General features: G+C 37.5%; 1 protein-coding gene across 1 annotated transcript in view; it reads left to right on the top strand.

The window, feature by feature from the left end:
• The window catches only part of TENM1 (teneurin transmembrane protein 1), a 570,964-nt gene that overhangs the window by 194,120 nt on the left and 350,380 nt on the right, over window positions 1-26,464 (top strand). The window contains exon 4 of the mRNA XM_004587672.2: window positions 17,471-17,711. Coding sequence (XP_004587729.2) covers window positions 17,471-17,711 — 241 coding nt within the window. The remainder of the gene's footprint in view (window positions 1-17,470; window positions 17,712-26,464) is intronic.

The raw sequence follows: 26,464 nt of genomic DNA, 5'->3' as shown, positions 1-26,464 counted from the left end.
TATACAAATACAAGGCACAGTACTAGGCCTTTCGGATTGCATGAAATTGGAACACACTCACACTAGCTCAGGTGATAAGGATTGTAAACATACAAGTTCAAACACTAAAAATAAATCCGGCTGTAGAAAATTTAACAGCAGAAGTTTATGAATATCCGACCAACTAGGGTTCTACTATTCTTAAACATAGCACCTGGCCCCTTGTCTGCTCTTTAATGTTAGTGTCTGTGATATGCTTGTTAACACCTGGCTTCATGTGTTTCAGAAGATGTTGAGAGCATGATAGGAATATAGAACTGTTGGAGGTCAGAAGAGAAAAACATTGCTTCTTTCTGTAGATTTCAGATTGCTTAATGAAGGGACATAATCTGAATTGGGCCTGGAAGGAGGGGGACATGGACAAGATTTGGAAGGAAAGCACAGTCAAAGTGGAAAGTCAAGTAGGAAATACGAATGTAAAAGCTCAGAGATGGAAAGCACCAATTTGTCAGTTAAATGGCAAACAATTGCAGTGTGACTGGAGTAGAAAATATGGAAAGGGACGCTGGAGCATTTTAAAGCCTTTTTACTTCTCACAGTTTTTAAGAAAATGTAATGTGATGTGTGCTTTTTAAATATTTGGTGATTCCCCCCCCCACACACACACACAAACATTTCAAACAAAGCATATCTCAAAAATGTCTCCCACTGGTTTTTCTTTGTTTCAGTAAATATTGCAGAAACTGGAACACATTTGTCACTCCATTAACAAGGTTATCTAGCAAGTCATGGTACTAGGCAGTGTGTGGATTGATAAATTAAGAAATCCCCTGTCTTTTAGAATTCACCATTTAGTCAAGAAAGGTGAGTGCAAACACAAACATAAAGTTACAAAAAAAAAAAAAAAACCCAGATAATTGTGTACAGCTGACACTGAGTATGTCTGTAATCCTTAACCACTGTACACAGGTGCCATAACCCAAGCTCCCTCTTTTGTTGCCTCTTTATTCAGATTTTTAATCCTTCCTGTTCTCCACAGCTGCGTAAAGAAGCACCAAATTGGTTTTCATTTCATATTCAAATATCTAATCCTGAATTTAGACTCCGGATCCCTGTCATTGTCCTCACCCCTTTACTCATTTTCCATCTCTGCCAAAATGCTATCCTCTCCAGAGATGCAAAACTTGTTTGTAACTAGAAAATACTGTCTTTTGACTATGTTGAGGTCTTACTGAAAAACAGAAGCATAAACAATGAATTACCAATACAGTTTGATTGTTTTTGATAAAGTAACCTGAAACAAAAGCTCCTTAAAATTGTTGGGTCAAATCTTAGCCAAACTGTTCAAACAACAGTTGTATATAAAATATTCAACATGCGCCAGTGAATTTTTTTTCTTCCCCTCTTGCTAATTTTCCAGGAAATAGAGAGTAGCTAATAAAATGTGTTATGGTTACAATAAGATTTAAAAAGCAATCTGTTCCAGGATAGAAAAGTGTCTGCTTATTTCTTAGTGAATTTCTTCTAGAAAGAGGAGGCCATATGCAAGAATATTCCAATTTTATCCTAAATCCAAGGGCTAACTCTGTATCTGTTATCTGATCCAACGCCAGACACAGCATGAATCAAGTAGTAAAAAATTGAAATCTGTACTTCCATGAAATCTACAATAGCTGTAGCATGATTGTGTGTATCTAATGATGTGACAGTTGTGTCAAGAATCCTGAGAATAACCGTTGGTCTCACCATTTCTTTTCACTGACTCCAAGAATTTCAAAGATGTGTGTTGCTGTGTGCATCATAACGGAATTTAGCTGGGTTTTGTAGCTTGAAGATTTATGAACAATGTTTTATGTTTAACTACATTTTCAGAATCTTGCATGATGAATACTTACAAGACAGGAAAACAAGATACTGTTGGCTCATATAAGACATCATATTAAGTTCATGGTGGAAAAAAATTGACAATAGGACAATATTTCTGAAATGAATTTGGCTACTGATAAATCTGACCACACCTAGGATCATGAAATATGCTGTATACATGAAGTTCCCCTGCCTAAGCCCCTATCCCTAAGCGATGCAAGGTTTTGAGAAAAGGGAAATTTGCTTTCTCCATTATTTCTAGAGGAAATAACTTTCCTGTCACTTATGAAGCAGCCTTGAAACACTTATTTAAAGCATTAAATAGTTCTGTCTGGGACAGGGAAGGTATTAAATCAACTTTCACATTCCCATCGTTTTTTGTCCCCTCTCTTTATTCCCCTATATACATTTGCTGCCTCACTGTTCCCAGATGGCATTTCCCAGATGACCAAGGTACCTGGCTTCCTTTTAGTCAAGGCATTTCCTTTCCTTGTCTATCACTCAACTTTTCTGTGAAACCTTGGGGGATGTGCTGGTATCTATTTTTCAATCCCTCCACTGTTTACTATTCCTTGCTCCTTCAGTCACTTGTATTAATATATATGTGCTTACATCTCCCAGGTCAGTTGTATGACCTTTCTTTTTGATGACCACCAACTATTTGTTGTGGTGCTTTTTCAGGCAGATAATTTTATAGGACAAGAGGAGGAGAGGTTGAATGACAGCTCAATTTCTAAAATCTTTGAAACAGAGTAGAGAACACATAGTTGCACATTTTGCTTTTCCAGCTCCAATGTATAGCATATTTTCTGAAAGACATGATGTTTACCATTTGTTATAAAGTAAGAAAACAATTATGACTTACCATAAAGGCAGGCTTATCTCAAATAGCACTGCTGGTTGATCATGTGATCCTGAGCAAACAACATTAATTTTCCATGACTCATTTTCCTCATCTTATATGTAAATGAATTTATTTATTGCACCAGTAACTTTGTAATCATAATAACTTCCCACATCTGATAATGAGAATGATGATGGCAATGATATAAACATGGAATGATATTTGCTCTTCTCTCTGTCAGGGAACTGAGAGTAACTGCAGTAGAAAACCAGTTATTCAGAATGTCTGAAACCTGATTTGTACTAGATTAATTTTATTACAGTTTGGATATCTTAATTCCAAATGAACGTGGCAGTTTTACAGGGCACATTAGTTCATAAATTATGCTATGTGGTATGGGATGCAAAGCATTGTAACAAATATATCAAAGTGACCTGTATCTTAGAAAGTATAATACATAACATGGAATGTATACTAGGATGAAAAATAAACATGCTTTTAAAATATGAGTCTTGGAAAAGGTTGTTTTTGCATTAATATATTATGGAGAGTAGTTAGTGGCATATATTGAATTGTGGCCTCCTAGGTTTCATATATTGAAACCTTAAGCAGCAATACAAACAATAATTGGAAATGGGGTCTTTGGGGGAAGAATTAGGACTAAATGAGGCTTTTAGGGAGGATCATTCATGATGGGATTAGTACCGTTTTAAGATGAAATGTACTGTCTCTTCTCACCCTATGAAAACATGGTAAGAAGGCAACCATCTATAGGGCAGAAATAGAGCCCTCACCAGAAACTGACTATGCTTGCACTTTGAACTTGTACTTCAAGTCTCTGAACTGTGATAAAATACATTTCTGTTATTTAGGTTATGGTATTTTGTTGCAACAACCTAAATCAAACCGGTTACCTCTTTATAATTTTATTTATTTACATATTGAGGATATACCTGTACCTATTTTTAAAAGGTGGTGTTTTGATGAATATAGTAATGTGTATACAGTTTATCCAACTACATAAGATGTTAAATAATCTTGAATGTATATTTTTTAAAGCCAGGTATACTATTCACAGGACTTTCAAGCATTGAAATTTGAGTACACTCTGTATTTGTGTGACATATCTAACAATTACACTGTTTTGCTGAGTGACAAGTGTAGTGGTACTTTTTTAGAATTGCTCTTGAAATAATCATAACCCCAGACTAGTCTCATAATTGTGCATTGTTCTAATTCTAACATGTATTTAGGAAAGGAAAAAGCCATACATGTGTTATATAACTTACAAAATACAATTTATTTTAATAGCATTTAGTTGAAACCAATCTGCTATTCTGCAGGAGTAGAAAGATGGTCATTGGGATTGCTAGTTATTGTGTAAAATAAGAATGTTTAGCCATAGTATTTCATAAGTGAATATGGCTTGACTTTAATGTGTAGGAAGAAAAATAGCATAAGTAACATGCAGTTTTCTTTAAGGCAAGCTCATTGAGTAATCTCTTCTAATACTTAGAGGACCACTCAGGATAAAATGACATCAAATTACCTTAAAGGCCTTTATTATGGATCATATATACTGCAAAAGTAGTGCTGAAGTGAGGAGACTTGCTAATAATAATTAGAAGGAAATACTTAATCATGGTACATAAACATCATGAATTAGGTTTTTTTCATTTTTTAAAAAAAATTTATAATACAGTTCCATAGGCCTAGGGATTTTCCCTCCTACCCTCTCCATTCTGCTTATCCCCCACTGATTTCCCCTATATTATTATAATAGTATAATCCTTCAACTGTAGTCTCGACCCCAACATTATGGTTTTTACATGTGTCATGACACTGTAGCTATGGACAGGGTTAGAGAGTCTAGTATTTTGTTGTCAATGTATGTTTAACAGTTTATCGGGAATCCATTTTTTATTCAGTAGTAGAGATGTGTACTACAATGTATCTTCACTTCTTGGTATGCTAGTAGCCATAAGCATAATGAATTAGGTTTGCAAGCATTTCATTATCACTTCCTACATGACTAATTCAGACTCAACATTTGTTGCAGTAAAGATGAATGACAAGTGTGATACCAGCGCAGTTAGTATGGTTTCTTTGAAGTACAGGGTGATAGTTGAGAAGCATTAAATGGAAGTAATCCAATGGTATAGCACCCAACATCTTTGATTGGGCTTTTCTCTGCTCCTCATACACTCCATCTCTAAAATGTGTACAGTATTTGACTTTAAAACACTGTTTTATTCTTAGAAGCAGAAATGATTCATATCCTCAGAAATCTTTTAAAGTCTCACATTCTTAACAGTATTTTTTTCAAATAGGTTTTACAGCAAATTAGTTATATGAGTAAGCAGATACAATAAGAGAAAACAGAAGGTCAAAAATAACACTAAAAAGTAATTAATTAAGCTGGTGTTATCTTCACAGTGAGTTTGTGTAGATTAATGTTGTGTTTTCATGGCACCAATACAATTGATTAAAACTTTCTTAGGTCAGTTACTTCATCTAGCTTATAAAACTTCCTCAGTTTTGTTCTGCCTCTTTTTCAAAAATAATTAACTCCAAGTTTCAATGACATAGCCACAGCTGAACGTCAATGACAACAAGACATTGTACTTATAATAGGGAAATGTCTTAAAATCTGAGTTCATTTGTATCTCCCCCTCTCGAGATATTCTTCCCAAAAGATGAAAAATATTTTTTCTTACTTTATAATTACATATCTAAAACAGGTAGTAGAAAGAGGAATGATAACAGTGGAAATAACAAAAATGTAAATCTGTATCTGTTTTCATTGATCTTTAAAATAAAATTGTTTTCCTAATCTAAAGTCAGTGGTAACAGTGGCAATGATAATTATATTGATGCATCACATTAATGGGTTTGTGACATATACCAGTCACTATGCTAAGTGCTTAGCATACGATCCTGGTTAGATGCCCGCACTCTTTACATATTAACACTAGCATTAATAGGAAATACTTGAATAAATACATTTGCATACACTGTCAGACAGGTCATGTGTCCCAAGACAGATTGATGCACAGTTACAAAATTGATCAGATATCATTAACTTATAGCATGGGTGATAATCTATGCTAGTACTATCAAATCCCTGTTTATTTGCTGTAAAAGCTATACTTATGGCATACTATACTTCTAAGTAGTAGAGTTATTTGGTGGTATTTTCATTTATACTTTTAAATGTCTCTGAACATTTCTGACACTTTAACAAGCTATCCACAGCTCCTTCCCTCATGGGGTTTGATATACTTTGAGGGCATTCTTTGAAAGGCAATTTTGCTTGCAGCTTGGCCCCATGAATAAAGCTTCAGATGATATTTATGAAAGTCTTTGAGAGATGCAGATGAAAAAGATGCTTCTTAAATACAAAGCACTAAAGCTGTATTCATGGAAATGTTTTTTTCTTCACATCCTTCACTCTATTGTCTAAGTCTCAAGGTATTATTGTAATAGGTACGTTAGAAATACATGTATGTATATACCCAAATAATTCTGTATAAGGAAAAATGCAAGCAAACACATTCAGAGCACTTAAATAAAAATCAAGAAATAGAGACTGTTAGCTGAAATGAAAAGAACTGAGGAGCATAATAAGAAAGCTAATCAATAAAGACTGTTTGCTATGGCTTGGAGGGAGAGGAAAGGATAAGAGTCAACTGTTCTTAATATTGACACATAACTTCAATAATGCCTTCTTAACACTGACAGAAGAAAAAAAAAGAAGCCCATGAAAACTCTAAAATGTTTGAAACTATAACGGAGAACTCCTAAATAATAAAGTACCTTGGATCCCAATAGTTTATCCTGGTTCCTGAATAGTTCAAATTTTGTTGAGGTCAGTAACTGATAGTGCATTTAATTGTGTTTTAGTACTTACTGTGTACCAGGTATATAGCCATCCTCATGTAATTTTCACAAAATTCTTAGGAGATTGTTAAGACTCTTCCCTAATTTACAGATGAGAAACAGAGATTTGAAAAAGTTACTCAGTATTAAACCGATAGTAGATGGCAAGCTATGATTTAAACTCACATTGCTCTAATTCTAATGTATACAACTTACCCATTGTCATTTTAAAATGTCACAAAGTAGTTTATACAATCTGTATGGAGGTGACATCTTTAAGAAAGCAAATTAGTAGCAGAAAAATACTATGTACTTACAATATTGAAAATAAACAAATGACACCAAGAATCCCCCTTTCTTTATCTTCTCCTAATGAATATGAACTGCTCCATAATTGATCTGACTTCTTCTTTCTTATGGTTCACTAATCTCTCTTGAAATTTGCAAGCAGTAATAACATATTAGTATGACATGAGTCTTACTTTAAAGAAAAATATACTGTACTTAGTGCCACATGATACTTTTTTCTATCCAGTATATCTGTATAACTTGACCTTCGACAGAAACTGGCTACTTTTAGAACGTCCAGTGCCAGACCAAAGTTTAACATGCCCGTTGAAATCCCTCAGCACTATATTGTGAATGCTGATAAGGAGAAATGATCCTTACACTGATATAGCAAAAATATGATGATCAGCGGGCATTGTGGCACAGGGACCTAACTACTACTTGGGACAGCCATGTCAGAAAAACCAGTTCAAGTACACCTCTGCCTCAATCAAACTTGCTGCAAATGCATACTCTGGGAGGCAGTACATAATTGACCAATTATCTGGGTCCCTGCCATCCATATAGGAGATCTGGATGGAGGGCTCAGCTCCGGTCTTCGCACCGGATTCAGCCCTGGTACTGCTGTAGGCATTTGGACAACGAGTGAATGAGAATTCTCTCTCCTCTCAGCTCTGTTCTCTCAGTCTTTCCCTCTTGCACTGTGGCTCTACCTTTCAAATAAATATTCAAGAAAAAATAAGGAAATTGAACAGTAAACCCCAAGATAATGACTTCCTGTTTCAGGGAAAGGGGAGCTATCCTTTACATAAGCTGTTTACAAATGCTAATGAGGCTTGGAATGTAACGAAACAGCAATCCTATAACACCATGTCCTTTAACACGGAAGGAGTGATAACTCTGTTAAGGCTACCAAAGCCACCAAGTGAAGCCTTGTCTTCATGAATTATAAATAAGAGAAGATGTGTATATATGCCACTGTTCTAATTTTATTTCTATCTATTTTAGTGCATATTTGCCATTGTGGAGTAAACAGAATCAACCAAATCAAACCCAGGGTGCCATCACACTCCGCGTGTGAGATGATTAAAAATTTGTAGTATTAAGACATAGAAAAGCACTCTTGGGCATTTATTCACTCTTTTCAGGCACTGTAAGAGTTCTGTTTGAGATTCCGCTTCACAAAAACCATGTAGCTAGTTTTTTTTTTATCTTGATCACCATCTGTATTTATCAAAACAGTCTCATATTCATAGTTACCTCAACACATTTTTTTCTATTTATGCAGGCTTTACTTACACTTAAGCTGCATTACTTTTTTAGTCTTCTATATTATGTATATGTAATATCATCTAATGGTATTGAGGGATTAAATAATTTCACCATTCACTCTGATATTACATTAGATTCTATTGATTTGCTTATTTTGATGAACATTTCACTCAGTCTACTACAGAGGATATCGATATCACAATATCAGTATATTTCATATTTGAGCTTTCTCATGACTTCATTATCCATCTTCAAGTTAATGAAGTTTCAAGTGCAATCTATATATAGTTTGAGGCTACATGTGAACAGATATCATTACAAAATAATTTATCAAGTAAATGTTTGTATTCTGGGTGATGTTCATCCAAAATGCTATATTTTTGATTAGGGACCGATAAAGACCCAGTTAAACTGGAGGGAGTCCAGGGAGAAAAGCAGTAATATAATTAAGCACATCAATCAGATTCTGAAAGAAAAAATGAGTTAAATATGCATAGCTTAGCGTAAGCAAAGTGTATAAGGTAGGTTTAGTAATAGACCTTAATGTTGGAACCTTTTTTTAGAACTTTAGAAGTGGCTATAATGGTTCCTTGATTTTTAAAGAATTCCATTTTTAATAAATAACTTTAAAGTGAATTTCTTTTTTTTTTTTTTAAAGATTTATCTAGCAGGCGCGGTTGCCAAGTGGTAAGGCGTCAGTCTCGTAAAGATTTATCTATTTTTATTACAAAGTCAGATATGCACAGAGGAGGAGAGACAGAGAGGAAGATCTTCCGTCCAATGATTCACTCCCCAAGTGAGCCGCAATGGGCCGGTGCTGCGCCAATCCAAAGCCGGGAACCAGGAACCTCTTCCAGGTCTCCCACGCGGGTGCAGGTTCCCAAAGCCTTGGGCCATCCTCGACTGCTTTCCCAGGCAACAAGCAGGGAGCAGGAAGGGAAGTGGAGCTTCCGGGATTAGAACCAGTGCCCATATGGGATCCCGGGGCATTCGAGGCGAGGACTTTAGCTGCTAGGCCACGCCGCCGGGCCCTTAAAGTGAATTTCATCCATTGATTTTTTTTAAAAAACAAATCTGTGGAGAATGGGGTCAGCATAGTAGTACATCTATGGCTTGCAATACCAGCATCCTGAATTGTAGCACCAGTTCCTCGTCCCAACTACTCTGTTTTTCATCCAGTTTTAGTGCCTGGAAAGGTATTTAAAGGTGGTCCAATAACTTGGGCATCAGCCTTCCATGTGGGAAACCATGAAGAACTTGCTATCTCCTGGCTTTGGCCTGGCCCCAACCTGGTTGTCCCAACCATTTGGGGATTGAAGCGGTAGATGGAAAATTTATCCTCATCTATTTGTTCATTCTCTACTTCTCTCTCCCTCTCTCCCCCTCTCTCCCTTTGGCTACCTGTCCCTTCTCTTTCCCCCTCTTTGCTCACACTCTCTGTCTTCTCTCCTTTCTCTTTTCCCCTCCATCCTGTTCCACCTCTCCACTCCATCCCTCTCTGTCCCTCTGTTGAACCCACTGTCTCTCCACCTTTCATATAAAAGGAAATAATTGCCCAAAATGGAGTAAATGATACAGTATAGTGAAAATAAAACCCTGAAAATAAAAACTTCATAAAATTCTAGAATATCTATTATTAGCTAATTTATTAAATGATTCACTGTCAATTAATTCATAACCCTCCCTTATATACTTGTAAATAAGTAATGAACTTTGGATTGCAATCAATTGAAATACCTACGTATGAGTTTAGTTTGAGTATAAACTTAATGTGAAACTTATAAGGATCATTACTTGTTTATATTTTCTTTTTGATATACTTCACTGGCTAATAATGGAAGCCACAGACTCATTGTCAGCATAATATAAAACAGGACAATTAGCTGTTTCATGTTTCATGGTACATAGTGGATAATAGTTTCCTTCAAGACTATATGAAAAGCACTAATTGCAATTAGTTAATGCTATATATTCATATTTAAATATGGAGTTATAATTAAGGGAATTACACAGTAAGGTTATTATAGGTATTTGTACTGTATTTCTAAGATGCTAGAAGAAAAGATTTTCAGTGTTTGCACCATGAAGAAATGATGTTTGAGGAGATCAGATTTCCCTGATATCTTATGCATGTATAAGAAACATCACATGGTACTCCATAAATATGTACCATTTTTAAACTCTCAATTAAAAACAGAACATAAAAGTAAACTTCTGCATTTACTATCAAGTTCAGTTCTTAACCATTTAACTTATATAAATAGTAATTTACTAAGGTAACCAATGTATTGGCTTCATTTTCATTTTTCTGTTTGATATTGTCTACTTTGAAAATATAATCAAAGTTGTAGCCATTATTTTTTCACAACCAAGAAAATTAGGTAGATTGATCCCCTGCCTCAATAATTTAAACAAAACCATTTGCCCTAACCCCCACCCGTTTTCCCTCTCTTGGCTATAGGAGTCTAGATTATTTGTCTTAATCTATGTCAGAGCATTGATTGACTTAACAAGCAAGCAAGTTCTTGGCAGGAATGTTGACCATTATGCTTAAGATTGGCTTTGTAGTCACAATATAGTGCACCGCAAAGCTGCATTCCCCCTAGAACCAACAAGGGAGGAAGAAATGGCTGGGGAGGGCAGACTTGTGCATCTTTGGCTCATTTTTATGTCTGAGCAATACATTGTGGAATAGAAAAAGAGATTAATGAGACCTAGAAAATAGAAAGTTTGAGCTATCTGGAGGTGGACCAGCATGTCCTTTGAATATAAGCATCAGAGAGAATTAAGTAATACAAATGTGAGCTACAGCACAAACACGTGAAAAGGTCGCAGGTGCTTCCATGTGGCCTTTACTTCTGGTGCTTGTAGCAGAGATCAACCAAACTGGTAGAAATTAACAGAGCAAGCTGTTCTACTTGAGACCCTTGAAACTCCTCTAAGGGGTGGGCCTAATAGTCTCAGAGAGAGTAGATAGGATCTCAAAAGTCTAAGGGAGCCCTGAGGAGTATAGTAATCCAGAAGCAATCTGAACCCATGTAAAGGAGAAAACATTAAAAATGTCATGTGAGCATTCCCCCGGAGCCTCTGTGACTCTTCTGTAGTCCTTTGCTTGAAGTGTGACTTCTCCTATTTCTCTCCCCTTCTGCTGCTTTCTGTTGTTGTCCGAGTCTCACTCATACCCATGCTTATCCACACACAAATATCTGTTCAACATCAGCTGCTTAAGAGTTTATATCTGTTCTCAATCCAACGGTTTATCTAACTAATGAATCTCCTTTTACTAAATACTGCTGAAACATGAATATGAAAGCCATGTTATTTAGCCGGAACAGTGATAGACTCTACTTGTTTGCTCTAGTTTTTCTTCTGAAACCCAATATTTTACCTTCCTGTTCTTTGAGCCTCTGTTAATAATTTGAAGATTAAGAGCTAAAGTATCCACAGTTAGATACGCTTAAGACTAATTTGATGATCATTGAGTAGTGTAAAGTTAATACATATTAACTGTAACATGCAAATTTATAAACCACCTCCTTGTAGGTTATGAAAACTCCCCATGACAAGTACAGTACTGTAAAATAGTAATAGGCATTTGGAATTACTAGTAATAGTTAATATTAATAATAAACCTCTGCTCTTTCTTTTAAGTCAGCCTCCTTTTATCCCATCTGCTGCCTAGGAGAGAACAGTTCAGAAAAGCAATCCAAGGAACCAAAGCCTTATAATTAGCCTTGAGAGATTTGACATAAGTAGTTATGGCAATAACCCTTGGTGCCCTGATGTTCTTTGCACATGTAGATTACTACGGTCTTCATAAGCATTAATTAATATCGGCTCATAAAGGTTCAGGAAGGTGGTTAAATGCTAATACAGACCCATAATCCTCTATCTAAAACCTTTGGGTTCCACTTGTTTCCAAATTGTGTTTTTCAGATTTTAGTATGGTAATGCTGAGCATACACTGTATATTATGTAACACCCAACATAGAATGTGTGGGCCAGTGCCTTTTAATAAAATGCATTAGTATTTCCACAGTAAAATGTATGGAAATTTACAAATGAGATCAACACACACTAAATCAGGCTTTCCCTTTCAAGTTGTCAAAAGAAAGATGAGATTTTCAAGGTTTTTTTTTTTTTTTTTTTTTTTTTTGGTGTGTGATTTCAGAGTTGCAAAAAAGAAACTGGAGAACCTCTCCCCAGTAGGGTAATGTCCTATGTAAGCCTGGTAAGCATAGGCATGGTTTCTGAATCTCACCTTCTAGAGCATTGGTAACTCATGTGTCCCTCTTGGCAGTACATACTGCATAGTAACTTTGGGGCAAAAGCGTTTGGGGTGGGACTCTATCGTGATGACATCACTAAAGAAGGAATGGTGAGTATAGTGTGTGTATCTGGGAGAAACTAGCACAAGTGGTAGGATGTGTCTGCTTTAAACTTTTCAAGAGAAAATTATTAATTTGTCATTACTATAATGCTGACTATTTATATTTAACATTTCCAGAAAATGATTTTGCACGTACCATCAGTTCTGCTACCGGGCTGGCTTTGAAAACATTACTTATTATTTATATATTTGAGAACAATTTGGGTACATACATGTGACAAAAGTATCCCCCAGATTTCTCAGTTCACTAGTAGGGCAGAAGTAGGAATTTTCACCATCTACATCTGTTGCTAGCACTTTCTGTCAGAGTCAAGTAACCCTGCTTCTACCAATTCACAGTCACGCAACTTGCAATCTTTCTGACCCACTTTCCTAACTCAACTCTGTGTCTTTTAAGGAAAAGTGTCATATTTGGTATGGCATTTATGTATTCCTTAGTCATGACTACGTATGAAATATTACTACCATTTTTGTTAGGGTTTTTCCTCTTTTAAATGTGTCACTGATGATGCTTTTGAGTGTGGGAACTCTACCCTTATTTTTTCCCACCCACAATTTCACATAATGCAGTGAATTTCAGAAATGTATGCATCACCTAGTAGCAGAGCAAACTGTAAGTGTTAATAAAACGTCGGGGGCCAAACACCCTGACAGACATCGTGGAAAGTTCTCACGAGTGTCTCTGAGCACAGTTACTCTAGGTTTGGCTGAAAAGTTTCTCTAACATGAGGTTCAAATTAAAGTTTATTTGCCAAAGGAAATAAAAGAACAAAAATATGCATGACAACTTTATTCTCTTCCTGTTTTGGTAACGGAAATAATGTTTCTGAAGACTTATGCTTCTAGTATCTGCTGTGCCACACCTAAAAATACCTTAGGTCTACAGTTTGGGGGAATTTCCCCCTGAGAGATTATCTTACCAAGTTATTTATGGTTTCAAATCTGAAACTGGCTCCTTGCCAAATATAATATGGGAGTTAGACCTTTCCATCTGAAAACTTAATTTGCTTTCAGGAAGCTTTACAAGTATGTCTTCATGTCCACATTTGCATGATCATCACCACCCCCTTCTCCCTTGCCTCTCTCTGTTGGGCACAGAAGAGCATGCTTGCCAGATACATTTGAAATGAGTGCATGTGACTCTTCACCTTCTGGAATTGGTGTGCTAGAGCTCCTGACACTGAACACTAATGTATTTTTCATTAATGTTTAATGTTGGGAAATCCCATTTCATGGAGTCCAAAGATTAAATTACTTCATTTGGGAGAGAACAAATGCATTCCCCATCTTTTTCCTGAGGTCAAAAAAGAATGAATCTGAGATCATTTGCATTTCATAAGAGATTAAGGTCTGGATAAATTCACTCAGTGCAAACAATCCAATATTGTAAAATCCTTTAAAAACAATATTAACTAGTAGGAAATCCAGTATATATTTGAAATGTGGAAATTAAACTACATAAAAATTAGATAAAAATCAAAGTGTATCTATCACAGGTATATGTATATGCAGGTATGTGTATGGATATGTGAATATATAATATGACCATATATAAATCAAATGACAAAGCAGTTCTTCCTGCAATAGAAATATTATACTGCCAAGATTATATCTTTTAATAATGTAATATATTATTTATCACACACAAATTACAAAGATTTTGGAGAATTTTAGCAAACAATCTAGATGATAATAAGTGATGCTTTTTCAACTCCTTTACTCAATAGAAACTTTCAATAACTCTGCTAACAGAAACACCTATAGATTTGATAGTTGATGTCACATATGTTATTTTTTAGATTTATTTTTATTGGAAAGGCAAATTTACAGGAGGAAGGAGAGACAGAAAGAAGGATCTTTCATTCACTGGTTTACTCCCCAAGGGGTCACATGGCCGGAGCAGAGCTGATCCAAAGCCGGCAGCCAGGAGCCTCCTCTGGGTATCCCATATGGATACAAGGTACCAAGATTTTGGGCCATCTTCCACTATTTTCCTGGGTGGGAAGTGGAACAGCCATGGTATGAACCAGCACCCATATGCTATCACAGAGCTTATGATGGGAGGATTAACTAATTGAGCTGTCACATCAGGCCAAACCTGTGTTATTTATAGGTGATCTGAACATAAGATGTAAGTTTGACTCTGCTTCTTCCTTGATCCCTTGACTCCCACTAGTTGTTCCTTTGGGTCATTGAGTCCTTCCCCTGGTGTGGCTTTAAAAGGCAAATCTGCAGGCTGTCATTGCTGCTCTTTCCACATCTTGAGGGCATTATTGTAAGCAGGCTTTTCAGGGCATCACTGTCCTTTCCAGTAGCACTTGAAGAGAATTCACTGAAACCCCTAAGTGAAAAACCTACTTCTCTATAAACAGTCATGCAGATATTCAGGTGGCTATATCAGAATGAAGGTCACAAGGAACAGTAAAAGTGGCTGAGTTCCTTGGCCCAATCAAACCCTTTTCAGTCAGTAAGAGATTTTAAGGATTTTACTCTGTATGCAATACTGTGCTCGATGGCATATGATGCCCTTACTCCGTTTAATATGTGACCTGTTGAGAGAGAAAAGATGAAGAGGAAGCTGTAATATTGCAAAATCAGAGCTAAATTTAAGATAATAATGTTAAATGCTGAAATAAAAAATAGTGTTTACTTTTCCTAAGTAATGTAATGGAAAGTGCTCTGGGCTGGGAATCATCAGACAAGGGCAGGCAAACTCATCCAAGTAGACTAACTTGGAACACATCATTTCTCTGATTAGCCTTGGGGGCCCCATCTGTAAAATAGCTAGTGAAGAACAAAATTAGACTATCTCTATGGTTCCTTCTATGTTTAGAGTTTTAGCCTTTCACTATATCCAATACATAGTCATTGGCATACTATGTGCCTGTGCATTGTACACAAATGAAGTTGACCTATGAGACAAAATTATTATTGCCTTGTTTTTAAAAAATGACCTGTTGAAGCTTTCAAGTGGAAAAGGCAGAATTGAAACCCAGGTTTGCAAACCTACAATTGTGTGCCTTTTCCACTATACTGCACTGAATTACCCATACACCACACTGCTTTCCTTTCTATCTTTAGTGAGCTATGGTCTAAGAGAGAAGGCGAAATATAAGTTAAGAATCCAAAAAAGGTGAATGATTCTATGTCTCTCAGTCTCACAATGGGAAAGATAACTCGTAGTACAAAGATTTGCCATACAAAGAGTGGACCACTGACCAGTCATAATGTGTGGAATCTAATCTTGGGCTGACAATCAACTTGTCAAGGATCCCTGGACAAGTTTTCTCATTTGCAAAGTAAGAGGCCAAGAATCTTTGGGTTCCAGCACTGTATGCTTTAAGTCCCAAGAACAGAAAGTGTGTTCCTCATTATGGTTACAAGTGTGAGCCCAGATATTTAAAAAATTAATCAAGTGTTAGAAGATCAATGGTGCATATTTTTTGTTTATTTTAATAGGGATGGGATTTGGGCTAGTCCTGGAATAATGTGGGTACATTATAGTATTCATAAAGCTTTTCAATTCCCTTAAAATGTACAAGGATGACTGACCATCTAAGGACTCCTTTTTATGAACTAAATGAACACCATTCCCTTCCCTGTCTATCTTTGTACAGATTTTCAGACCTCAAGTTGATCCGAAGGGAGTGCCACCTGTAGTAGAAAAATGCAGCCATAAACTTGTACTGTCGCTTTTGAATATGAAAACCATGCCAGTGCCTTTAAAATTCAAGTTAGTACGAAAAGGACTGGAGGAAGTGATTTTTTTTTTCTTTCTGTGATCAGTCACTGCAATGTGGGCCTGGGCACATACCAGCTGAGCCCTTCGCTATACGTAGAAAGCCTCTGGCATTTTTCTGCTTTCATCTCTCAGTCATTGGGGAGGTGGGACAAAACTGTGCTGTCTACAAAGTTTATCCAATATGTGCTGATGTTAAAAGCAATCGCTTGACATCTATTATGTTTCTCCTGTGGAAGGGAGGTAGTTATCAGCTACAGTAGCGATTTCTTTTCAAAGGAGTTTAATTGGGGTATTTCTCATGGGCCAAATTCTAACTCACTGTTTTTATGTGCACCTGCCAGAAAAACAGTGGAAAGATACCAAACTGTAGCAGCAACAGAAGTCCAAGGGCCACTCGCCCAGGCTGCCCCACCCCTCTGCAAACAGGAAGAATGCAAAAGAACACCATGGTTTTCCTGCTTGCCTGAGCTGCTGCTAATGTAGCAGAGCTCCTAAAAGGGTGTGGCAGTGGGGCAGGGTACAGATGGTGGAATGCATAGCCATGGCACTAGTTTACCAACCTGAGAAAATTCCTTGTAACCTGCCTTTTACAAGTAGTGTTTGAAGGCATGGTGAGGGGAGACATGGGGGGAGCACCTGGCGAAGAGATTGGTCTCTTACAGTTGAGCTACACACTTGTGAGCTGTTTTTTGGAAGTCTGTATTTGCTCCTGTGTAGGCAGGCTAACATCCTTTCCTGAGGTAAGCCCGGAGGTGGCCTTATATTTTTATTTGAAGTGCCACGTGATTTTCCTTGCAACAGATTTGTGCCTTTCTCTGGTATTTTCTGAAGTGAGATTTTTGCGACTGATGGAAATCAGCTCGCTTCTGTTCTGTAACTTAAGAGTCTTGTTGATGATTTATTTGTTCAGTAGCAGAAACTATAACAAATTGTGTGAGGTGGCCTCATTTACTTTTTAGCTGCTATAGCCCTGAAGAATTTATATGTAAATGTGACTGTGAATGTTTTAAATTTCATAAGCATGCTGCGCATGCTTTTCTAAGTTAAGTGACATTTTTACAGATAGACTGAACTTAAACTCCCCCTCCCCACCAAACACCCCACAGGTTATATTATCTGAAGTATTGGTAAGTCTGTCACGATGTGTTTTGCTCACTGCCAAGAGGGAGAATAAGGCTCTATTTTGCGTTTTGTTTTTTCTCTTCTTCAGATATGCCGAGCAACCCACACAACCAGTTCACCTTCAGACCCCTCCCACCACCACCGCCACCTCCGCATGCCTGCACCTGCGCACGGAAGCCGACCCCTGCAGCCGACTCTCTTCAGAGGAGATCTATGACTACCCGCAGCCAGCCCAGTCCAGCTGCTCCAGCTCCTCCAACCAGTACCCAGGACTCCGTCCATCTGCATAACAGCTGGGTCTTGAATAGCAACATACCATTGGAGACCAGGTAATTGAGCTCTTATTGATGCCAGTAGACTGATGAATTGGCAGGGAATGATTCCACTGATTGTGGGAGTTTATTGTACTATTGACAACTGCAGAGACACAGAAATGTACAGGAAGTTATAGTCAGATGCATGAGCGAAGAGACCCCTCCACAGGCACAGACGCACACATAGGCATGCACACATACGTCCATCCAGATACAGGGACACCCAGAGACACAGACCAAAGCAGACACATGTGAAAAGCTGAAATCACAGATGTGTAAACACTCTGCTGTCAGATACCCACAAAAACATGAAAGGGAGCTGTCACTGCAACCTCAAAGAAACAAGTGGCCCTTGTTTTCAGAAACTGCAATTTTACAGGAAAACCCAAGCACAGCTGTAGGAACAGGGAGTCTCCACTCTATTGTAAGTTTCTTCAAAAGACTAAGCAGCCTTCAAACATTTCCTCTTCATGCAGGGGAAGCATATTTGGAACTTGAAAAGACTAGGGTCTGTCTTTAGGATAAGGCTTGGTGTTTTAAGCAAACAGTATTTACCCCTACTTTCCCATCACCTCAGAACTTCAGGTTTCTAGATTCACTCCTCAAACCTTTGTCATAGAATTAAGGTTTCACAAGTTTTAGGTTCCTTGATGCTTAGTTGCAGCAGACTGAGAAATTAGTCTTTATTTCTAATCATTCTTTTTAAAGTCAAGTATTTTAACGGTACCAATGTACAAATACATGCACTAAGAAAACATAGCTTTCTATTATCTTTTACATTCTAGCATTTCTTCCTTGTTTTCTCTGTGTTTTGTTTAAAATGATCACCAAAGCTTCTCCTGAAAATGTGTATGCGGGAGCAATGGGCTTAGCATAACACTTGCTATAAACAGTGTTTGATCTCAGTTTCTCTCCTCACATCTGGAAACAGGAAGGGACGGGCTAATAAACTGTCATTATGAGAGTATTTTTTTCCCTTGGTAACATTAAGTTAAATGCCAGCCATGGCATCAGAGAGTATGTTACCAACAACAAAATGAAAGTACTATGGCCCAAATCCAGGAAATTCTATCGCTTATGAAATTAAACACTTTCATAGACTGCTATTTGTTATCTCCCAAGAGAAAATGTAGCCATCAGCAGCTATGGTGAGGCTAACAAAATTAGAAGGCAAATAATGATAGTGTGTCATCACTGGTTTTATTTGTTTGTTTGTTGTCTGTGTGATAATTAAAAGGGGGGAAGATCAGGGAAGTGAGTAAAGCCTAGAACAAAACTTGAGTATATCTTCTTCAAAGAGCTTTATAAAAGTGGCCATTTCCTCATTCTTCTTTTAATTCATTTGCAGCGCTTAGTGACAGAGAGCCAAGGAAACAGCAGGACAATATGGTTAACTAGCAATTCTGACAAGCAAACACACTCCTTTCCTCTAAGAAAGCATGTAACAGGAAATCTGGAAGGAGGGTGAGGAATGAGCTCAAGAAAGTGGAGAAAGAAAACTATTCTTATTTGAAAAGTACATCTAGGCTTGTTTGTACAAACTGCACCCACGGACCTTCTGTATCTATGTGAGGAATGTATTAATTGGTCTCAGCTTCATAAGACGTAGAGAAGAACATAAGTTTTCATGTGAGACTTAACAGAGAACCTTTTTTTAGTACATTTGAAAATACATTCAGCACCACAAAGACTATTTTGAAAAACCCTAGAAACCCTATCAACTTGACCAACTAGAATTTCCCGGGAATATCTTTGTACTGTTCATTTTACTTGTCATCAGGGAAGCCACGTGTAGGTGCCCAGGAACTAGTACATGACCTTTACCACACCTCCGCCCAGAGCTTCAGCCTCCCTAATTGTGGAAATGAGTACAGAAATACCTGCCTGGGCACGCTGTTAAGAACCACACAGTGTAGTACAAAGAAACTGCCTCGTGTGCTGGAAACCACCCCCTAGCTGCAAGGTAATATTGCTATCTCTACAAAGCGGTCTCCGGACTGTGTGGAAATTATCTCCAGAGAGAACTCCTTTATTCCCATGCTATCCCATTCCACCGCAAAACCAAAATCTACCACTTCTCAAGCCAGCCCATTTACCCAGTTCTAATTTCAGAATACCACAGACTAAATAAAATCCTTCTCACAGCCCTTCACAGTCCCCGACCCTTCTCTTTAAACTGAATGTTTCCATAGTTCTTTCAGTGTTTTTTCACCTTAGCTAGTTTCAAATGTCCCTTCCTATTCTCTGCCATTAGGACATAATGCATGTTTGTCCAAACTGCTATGGAAATGCTCTGTCCAAAGCAAAATGCTGCTGTGTGTTCTTATTAGACCCTGTGATTGCAGAGCACATGGGTCACTCAAGATTTGGCAAGTAATTGTGCTATCAGTCCCTGGGAACACAGAAAACACTGCTCATACCCAAACCCAAAGAAAGGACAAAACTTTAGATCTTGGGAATCGTGAAACTTGGCAATTATCTATAGTTTTTACTCAATTTATTTTATTATTTTATGATAAAATTCCATAGAACATGGAATTTCCCTTCCCCCCTAAATCTTCACCCCCCACTTTTGCTCCTCTCTGTTTGTCTGTGCCCAGTAGGTTATTCTTTCCATCAGCTTAATATCGCTTTTGTGTACCACACAGGTCCTGCTTTATTCATAGCTCCGCAGGAGTCCAAGTGCACTTCCTAATGCCTCTCACTTCACATCCGTTCAGCCCTTCATGTCACTTTGCTAACTGCCTAATGCTCTTTGTAGTTCCAGGGTCAAAGAAAAAAACTATGAAAGGGAATTTCATTATCCTAGTTCATCCCTGTTGTAACGAGTCATGGTTAAGTTTCTTGGCATACCCTGTCAGTTATATTCTGTCAGTTAAAACAAGAGGAAAGAAAAATCATGTGGTGCAAAAAAGCAGCAGGGCAGTTACTGGACCTGTAACTGCCCCTCGAGCAAGAGCAGAGAGCGGATGTTATGCCCCTTAGATGGGACTTTTGGCATAGAGTCCCTTTGATTGATTCATTCTGTATTAGTTGCAGTAACCGACAATTAGTTGTTCATTCTAACTATATGCAGTCTGATGCTGAAAAATAGGGCTACACACTTGAGAAAGTACTCCATTAAACTTATACCAGTCTAGGTGGTATAAGTCAGTCTCTTGACATGGCCTATTGATGAAATCAAGGCATGTAATACACATGAGCTATATGAGGCTGCTGCTGGTGTAACCCAACCACACTGATATACAGTAAGGTCGTTATTCATAAGCAGAAAAAGTACACTCTAAAATAATGGTAAAAGTATAATGTAGTAAATGCATAAGTCAGTAAGATAGTCATTTATTCTCAGTATTAAGTAATGTGTACTGTCACTAATTGTATGTACTCTCCGTGTTAAAGTTGTCAATGCAGTAGGTTTCTTTACACCAGCATCAACATAGATACTTGAGTAACACATTACATTATGACATCATGACAATAATGACATCACTTAGCAAGAGAAAAATTTCAACCCCATGATACAATCTTATAGAACGACAAGATACATGTGGTCTGTCACTGTCTGAACATTGTAATATAGAGCCTTCCCGTGTATCTCTTCATTAATGAAAATATTACATGGCACCAGATCAAGGATTCTGGATTCTCCCTGCAGGTTGAGCTTAATCCACAAGGTAGGATTCTTTTACTAGCATGCTATCCTTATTTCTCTGTTTTGTGGTTTCACTGGCATATTCTAAAAGATCTTGTCAAGTGCTCTGTTATATACATTCTACCTGCAGTTTTACAGATCTGCTAATCTAACAACCATGTCAAAACAGAAAAAAAAAAGATATTTGTTAGCTTGTTCTTAGAGAATCTAGGTTGCCTTATCATGGTTACTTTCCCCCCTAAATTCCTATAAATTTCCTTTTAATAATCTGTTATAGAAATTTTCACTCCACCCTTGTGATGTTTCCTGGTCTAAGTTAAGGAGCCCATCTGCTTGCTTCCTATTCCTCTTGAAAACCAAAACAGTGTTTGCCATCTCCAGTCTTCTATCACATTTCACCCACACCACAGTTCCTGAAACTTCCACAACTGTTACTAAAAATCCACTTGATCTGTCTATCCTCTTGTCACTCCAAGAAAGAGTTTAATTCACATAAAATAGTTCAAGTCCTCTTTATAGACTCTTTGCGCATCTTATATTCATTTCAGGTGTACTGATATTTATTTTACCCTGTGAAATTATGACCATTCTTTTTCACAAGGAAAACTGATAGCTGAAAATGCACCCCTGACCTTGGTTATCTACTAGCCAATTGTGTGAGTTGCACATCTGTCCTGTTTTTACTCTTCTTGCTCTAAACTTCTTTTCAAAAGACCTTTAACTCACCCTTAGCATTTTGTCCAACCCTCAGGCTCATTTAGTGTATGAACCAATGTCCTTGTTTGCAGTACATGAGCAAAATAAGCAAAAGAGTTGTTTGTTTGTTTAGAAATCACAACTGAATGCAAAGCAGCCAGTAAAGGCATACATGTTCCTGACTCTAGGGTATACCAAGGCAGGGAATGACATCCACTTCCCTGAAGTCTAGGATTATGGCTTCATAATATACTCAGGGACCCTCAGATAAAATGGCTACTTTCCTTAAAGTGCCCCATCACCTTGAATTCATCAGTCCTTTTTTTTTTTTTTAAGTCAGCCAGAGATGTAACCCTTTATCATTTTCTCTACCTTCTGGGAGGTACAGTTGTCTACAAAGAATGGTAGTGACCTGTCATATATTTACCCTTAGCTAAATGATAAAACTAGCAAAGTTTAAGAAGTTGAAATCACTTATGTTTTGTACACTTTACTCCTATAACAAGTCTGTGCTCTCTGTTTAAAATGAGGATCCATTTATTGAACCCTACCAAGTGGCTTATTGTGGACTCTAGGATCTACTACCTATTAGTTATATGATCATTGGCATACCACTCAGCATTTCCTTGCCTCTGTAAAGTAAGGATGACAATGGAAATTACTTCATGATGTGTTATGAGGGTGAAATGAATAACTGCAATATGCTTAGAACCATAAACATAGTAAGAACTCAATGAATGGAAGTAACTATAGCAATAATAAAGTCCATGAAAAAGTCAACTTTTTCTCCATTTCTGTTTCTGTCTTTTATCTACCTAAAGATATTTTTAGATATTTCATGGGAACAGAACATGGAACAGCGTTCATTTTATCTCTTGGTATACTTCTAACCAGAATAGACTTGGCTCAGCACAACCCACTCATTAGAACCATCTACCCTGCCCTGTGTTTTGCTAATACACATCTGTGAATTTTGTAAGACTTCACAACAGCTACTGGATAGCTGCCTGCCTTCGGTCATTCAGAAAAGCAATGTACTGATGACCTAGTATACTTAGGATTGTCCCCTGCCCAGATAAGGCCTCCATTACCCAGAGATCAGTCTTTCCACCTCTTCCAAGGCTTGTCTCAGCTTTTTGAAATGCCTGTTTGGCCTATTTTGGAGGTTGGCTATCTTATGAAACTAGGTAACATAGACACATCACTGAAGTCAAAGACACTTGGCAATCCGTATAAGCGTATGGGTTCCAATGTCCCTGGACTAAACTATTCGCACTCCTGTGAATTTAAACAAATTACTTAACTTTGATGGTCTTCAATTTCTCTGTCATGTGGACAGAATCTCAGACCCTGGATTGTAAGACTGCTTGCAAAACTGAATAGGAAAATTTGTAAAATATATGCTCAGAATTGGACACATAGAAAACATAGTTTATGTAAGTTCAGTTAAAAAAAAAAACCCAGCATAGGCTTGCCAAAGCCACATGAGCTTAATTTCTCTAAAACTTTCCAGCATTCACATATCCTTCCAAAATGTATGCATCATTAAGCATGCCCTGTATGGTGAGGCATCAAACAAGCATGTTTCTCTCCATGTCAGATAGAGAGACCCCCTATCTACCAGTGGACTCTCCAAATGTCTTCTGTGATCAAGACTGAGCCAGGTCAAAATGGGAGACGTGAATGCAATCCAGTTCTCTTATGTAGATGACAGAACCCAATTACATACACCATCACTACTGCCTTCCTGAGTCTGCATTACTCAACATCTGAAGTCAGGAACTGGAGCCAGGAATTGAACGCTGATACAGAATATAGGCACCTCATTTGCTAGGTGAGACACTGGCCCTCAGCAGACATTTGTGGATTATTCCTGGAACACTACGGCTTCCATGATGACCAAGAATCCCTGTATTCCAGAAACTTATGGTTTATTACTAGTAACAGTAATGATAGCTAAGTATGTTGAATTACTGTATACCAAAGCACTGTTCTAAGCCTATATGAATCAATTGCTTTAACTGTTCAACTTGTACTGATATGATAGGTATTATTAGTGTTACCATCCAAAATTGAAATGTAGGGAAATTATAAGAATTTAAGGAATTTTCTAAAATCCTAAATGTAGAAGAGAGTAGATCCAATTCACTTTTTCAAAAATAATAAACTTGTTTTAATTCTATTTTTCCAAAAACTTTTTAAACAATTTCTGACAGCCAGATTTAGTCATTTTTTTCCAAATAATTATTTATGTATTTGAAAGGCATACTGATACAGAGACAGAAAGACATTCCATCTGTTGGTACACTCCTCTAATGGCTACAACATCAAGGGGTAGGCCAACCAAAGCCAGAACTCAGGGACTAAATCTGAGTCTCCTACGTGAGCACAGGAACCCAAGAAAATGCTTCAGCAATGTTGGTCTCCTAGGTACATTAGCAGGAAGGTGATTGGAAGCAAAGAGGAGACTTAATCCCAGGCACCCTGATTTTCGTGCTGTCCAAACAGCAGCTTAATTTGCATGCCCACCAAATCACAATTTGAACCCAAGTTATAGATTCAGAATATTCAAATTGAACCACTAATCATTACTACCATTATAGCCTGGGTGAGACAAATGAAACAAAGAAGAATATGATGTTATATTGAAATAATCCTGAAGTAGCAACACTTGGAGGCAGTAGTTAAATTGTGCGTAGTGGTAGACAAGGATCTGTTGAAATTGGTAGAAGAGGGAAAGATGCAATTTCTCTGAGACAGTGCCCTAATCACATTTTATTCTAAACTCGTGAAGAGGTGGCAGGTAGAAAGTGGGGGAAAGGACAGGCTGGGAAGAGCATAGCACACTTAAGGCAGGTATAGTCACCAGTTGTCCATAAAGTGGTATTAGGCATTATTTCCTCTCCTTTCTCCCATCATTGCCATTTAAAACCCTCTTAACCAGGTTGGCTGCTCTGTGACCAAGTGCTAATGGAAAGATAATCATTCTGGCACTGAAAACCTGTCATTCTGAAACTATAAGCCAAAATGCCTTGCTGCAATTCCTGTTGTGAAGCTGCCATATTTTCTTTTTGCTTGTCCTGGGACTAGCTTTGGATCTGTTGCAGTGTACAGATCCTTGTATTATTTGATTGTTTTCCCAAAATATCTTCTCCTTCCCTGAAGTATTATTCTCGGTACCAAAACTATCATTTGTCTTTGCTGTCACACTTTTGTATCTTTCTAATAAAAGGTGTATGAGCAATTAGGAATTTGATGGTAGGAGCCAGTATATCTGGGTTTGAGATTCAGATCCACTGCCGATTGTGTGAACTTAAAAATAACTAAACATTTATGAGACTTTGTTTCCTTATCTGAAAAGTGGGTTTATAGGATTCACTCCATAAGGATGCTAACTTACGTGTGATTTGCACTCTCTTTCTAAAATAAGATGTATCTAAAAACATAGTGACAGAGAGAGGAGAGAAGATGATATATGCATGGGGGAAGTAGTGATAAAATACTGTCAATATTCCATCCCCTAATTAACTTGCCAGATAGTCACAATGGGTGCAAAACAAGGAGTCAGGAACTATGTACAGGTCTCCCACATAGGCTTCTGGGTCCCAGGCACATAGGCCATCCCTCACTGCCTTCTTAGGTGCATTACCATGCTAGATGGAAAGCAGAGCTAGCCTGTACTCCTACTCACACTCCAATACGGAATGCTGTTGTCAGTGCAGATGAAATCTTAATGCACAGTGCCACCATGCTTTCCCCTGGATATGCCCCCTTTCTGTTCTGCTGCATTGCCTTACTCTTCATCCCCTTGGTACTATATTTTTGTTCCTTTTTTATCTTTTCAGTATCCAAATTTGCTTTCTGCATTTATTTCTCTTCTGTCTATATAATCTGCATGCAAGTCTATATAACTGTCTTTAACACCACATAACTGTCTTTAACACCAGTGAGATGAAGTGGTGCTTGTTGCAAGAAGTCAAACTTTACCCACTGCTTGCTGAAGACTGGAACAGTAACACTTAGCACCTCAGATTTTCCATCCAGATTCACTTTTAAGTAGGATTATAGCCAATTTTGTGTGTTTCTCTAAGTGTTTTCTTTGCTGCCCTCAATTCCAATTTCAAATTCGGAGTTTACTTAATACTCTGTTACTCTGTTATTTTTGGTCTACTAATTTGGTGTGGCCTGTTTAGCGATGGCACATTTTTTTTTTCCAGAATGATGATGATGAAAAGTAACCAAGATCATCTTATCAAAAATGAATCTTAAAGATTTTGCTATGATTTTCAATACTAGAGAGAACTTGAGTTTGAGATTAGCATGAACAGCTCAGCTCACAAAGACAAATGAGAACTGTGTGGAAGACTCAGGCCTGCCCAGCAAAGTGTGCAGCAACCCTTTCTTTCATTTTTAGCATATT

Source organism: Ochotona princeps, chromosome X (genome assembly GCF_030435755.1).
Source record: "Ochotona princeps isolate mOchPri1 chromosome X, mOchPri1.hap1, whole genome shotgun sequence".
NCBI classification, from domain to species: Eukaryota; Metazoa; Chordata; class Mammalia; order Lagomorpha; family Ochotonidae; genus Ochotona; species Ochotona princeps.
This window is presented reverse-complemented; position numbering and strand designations above follow the sequence as displayed.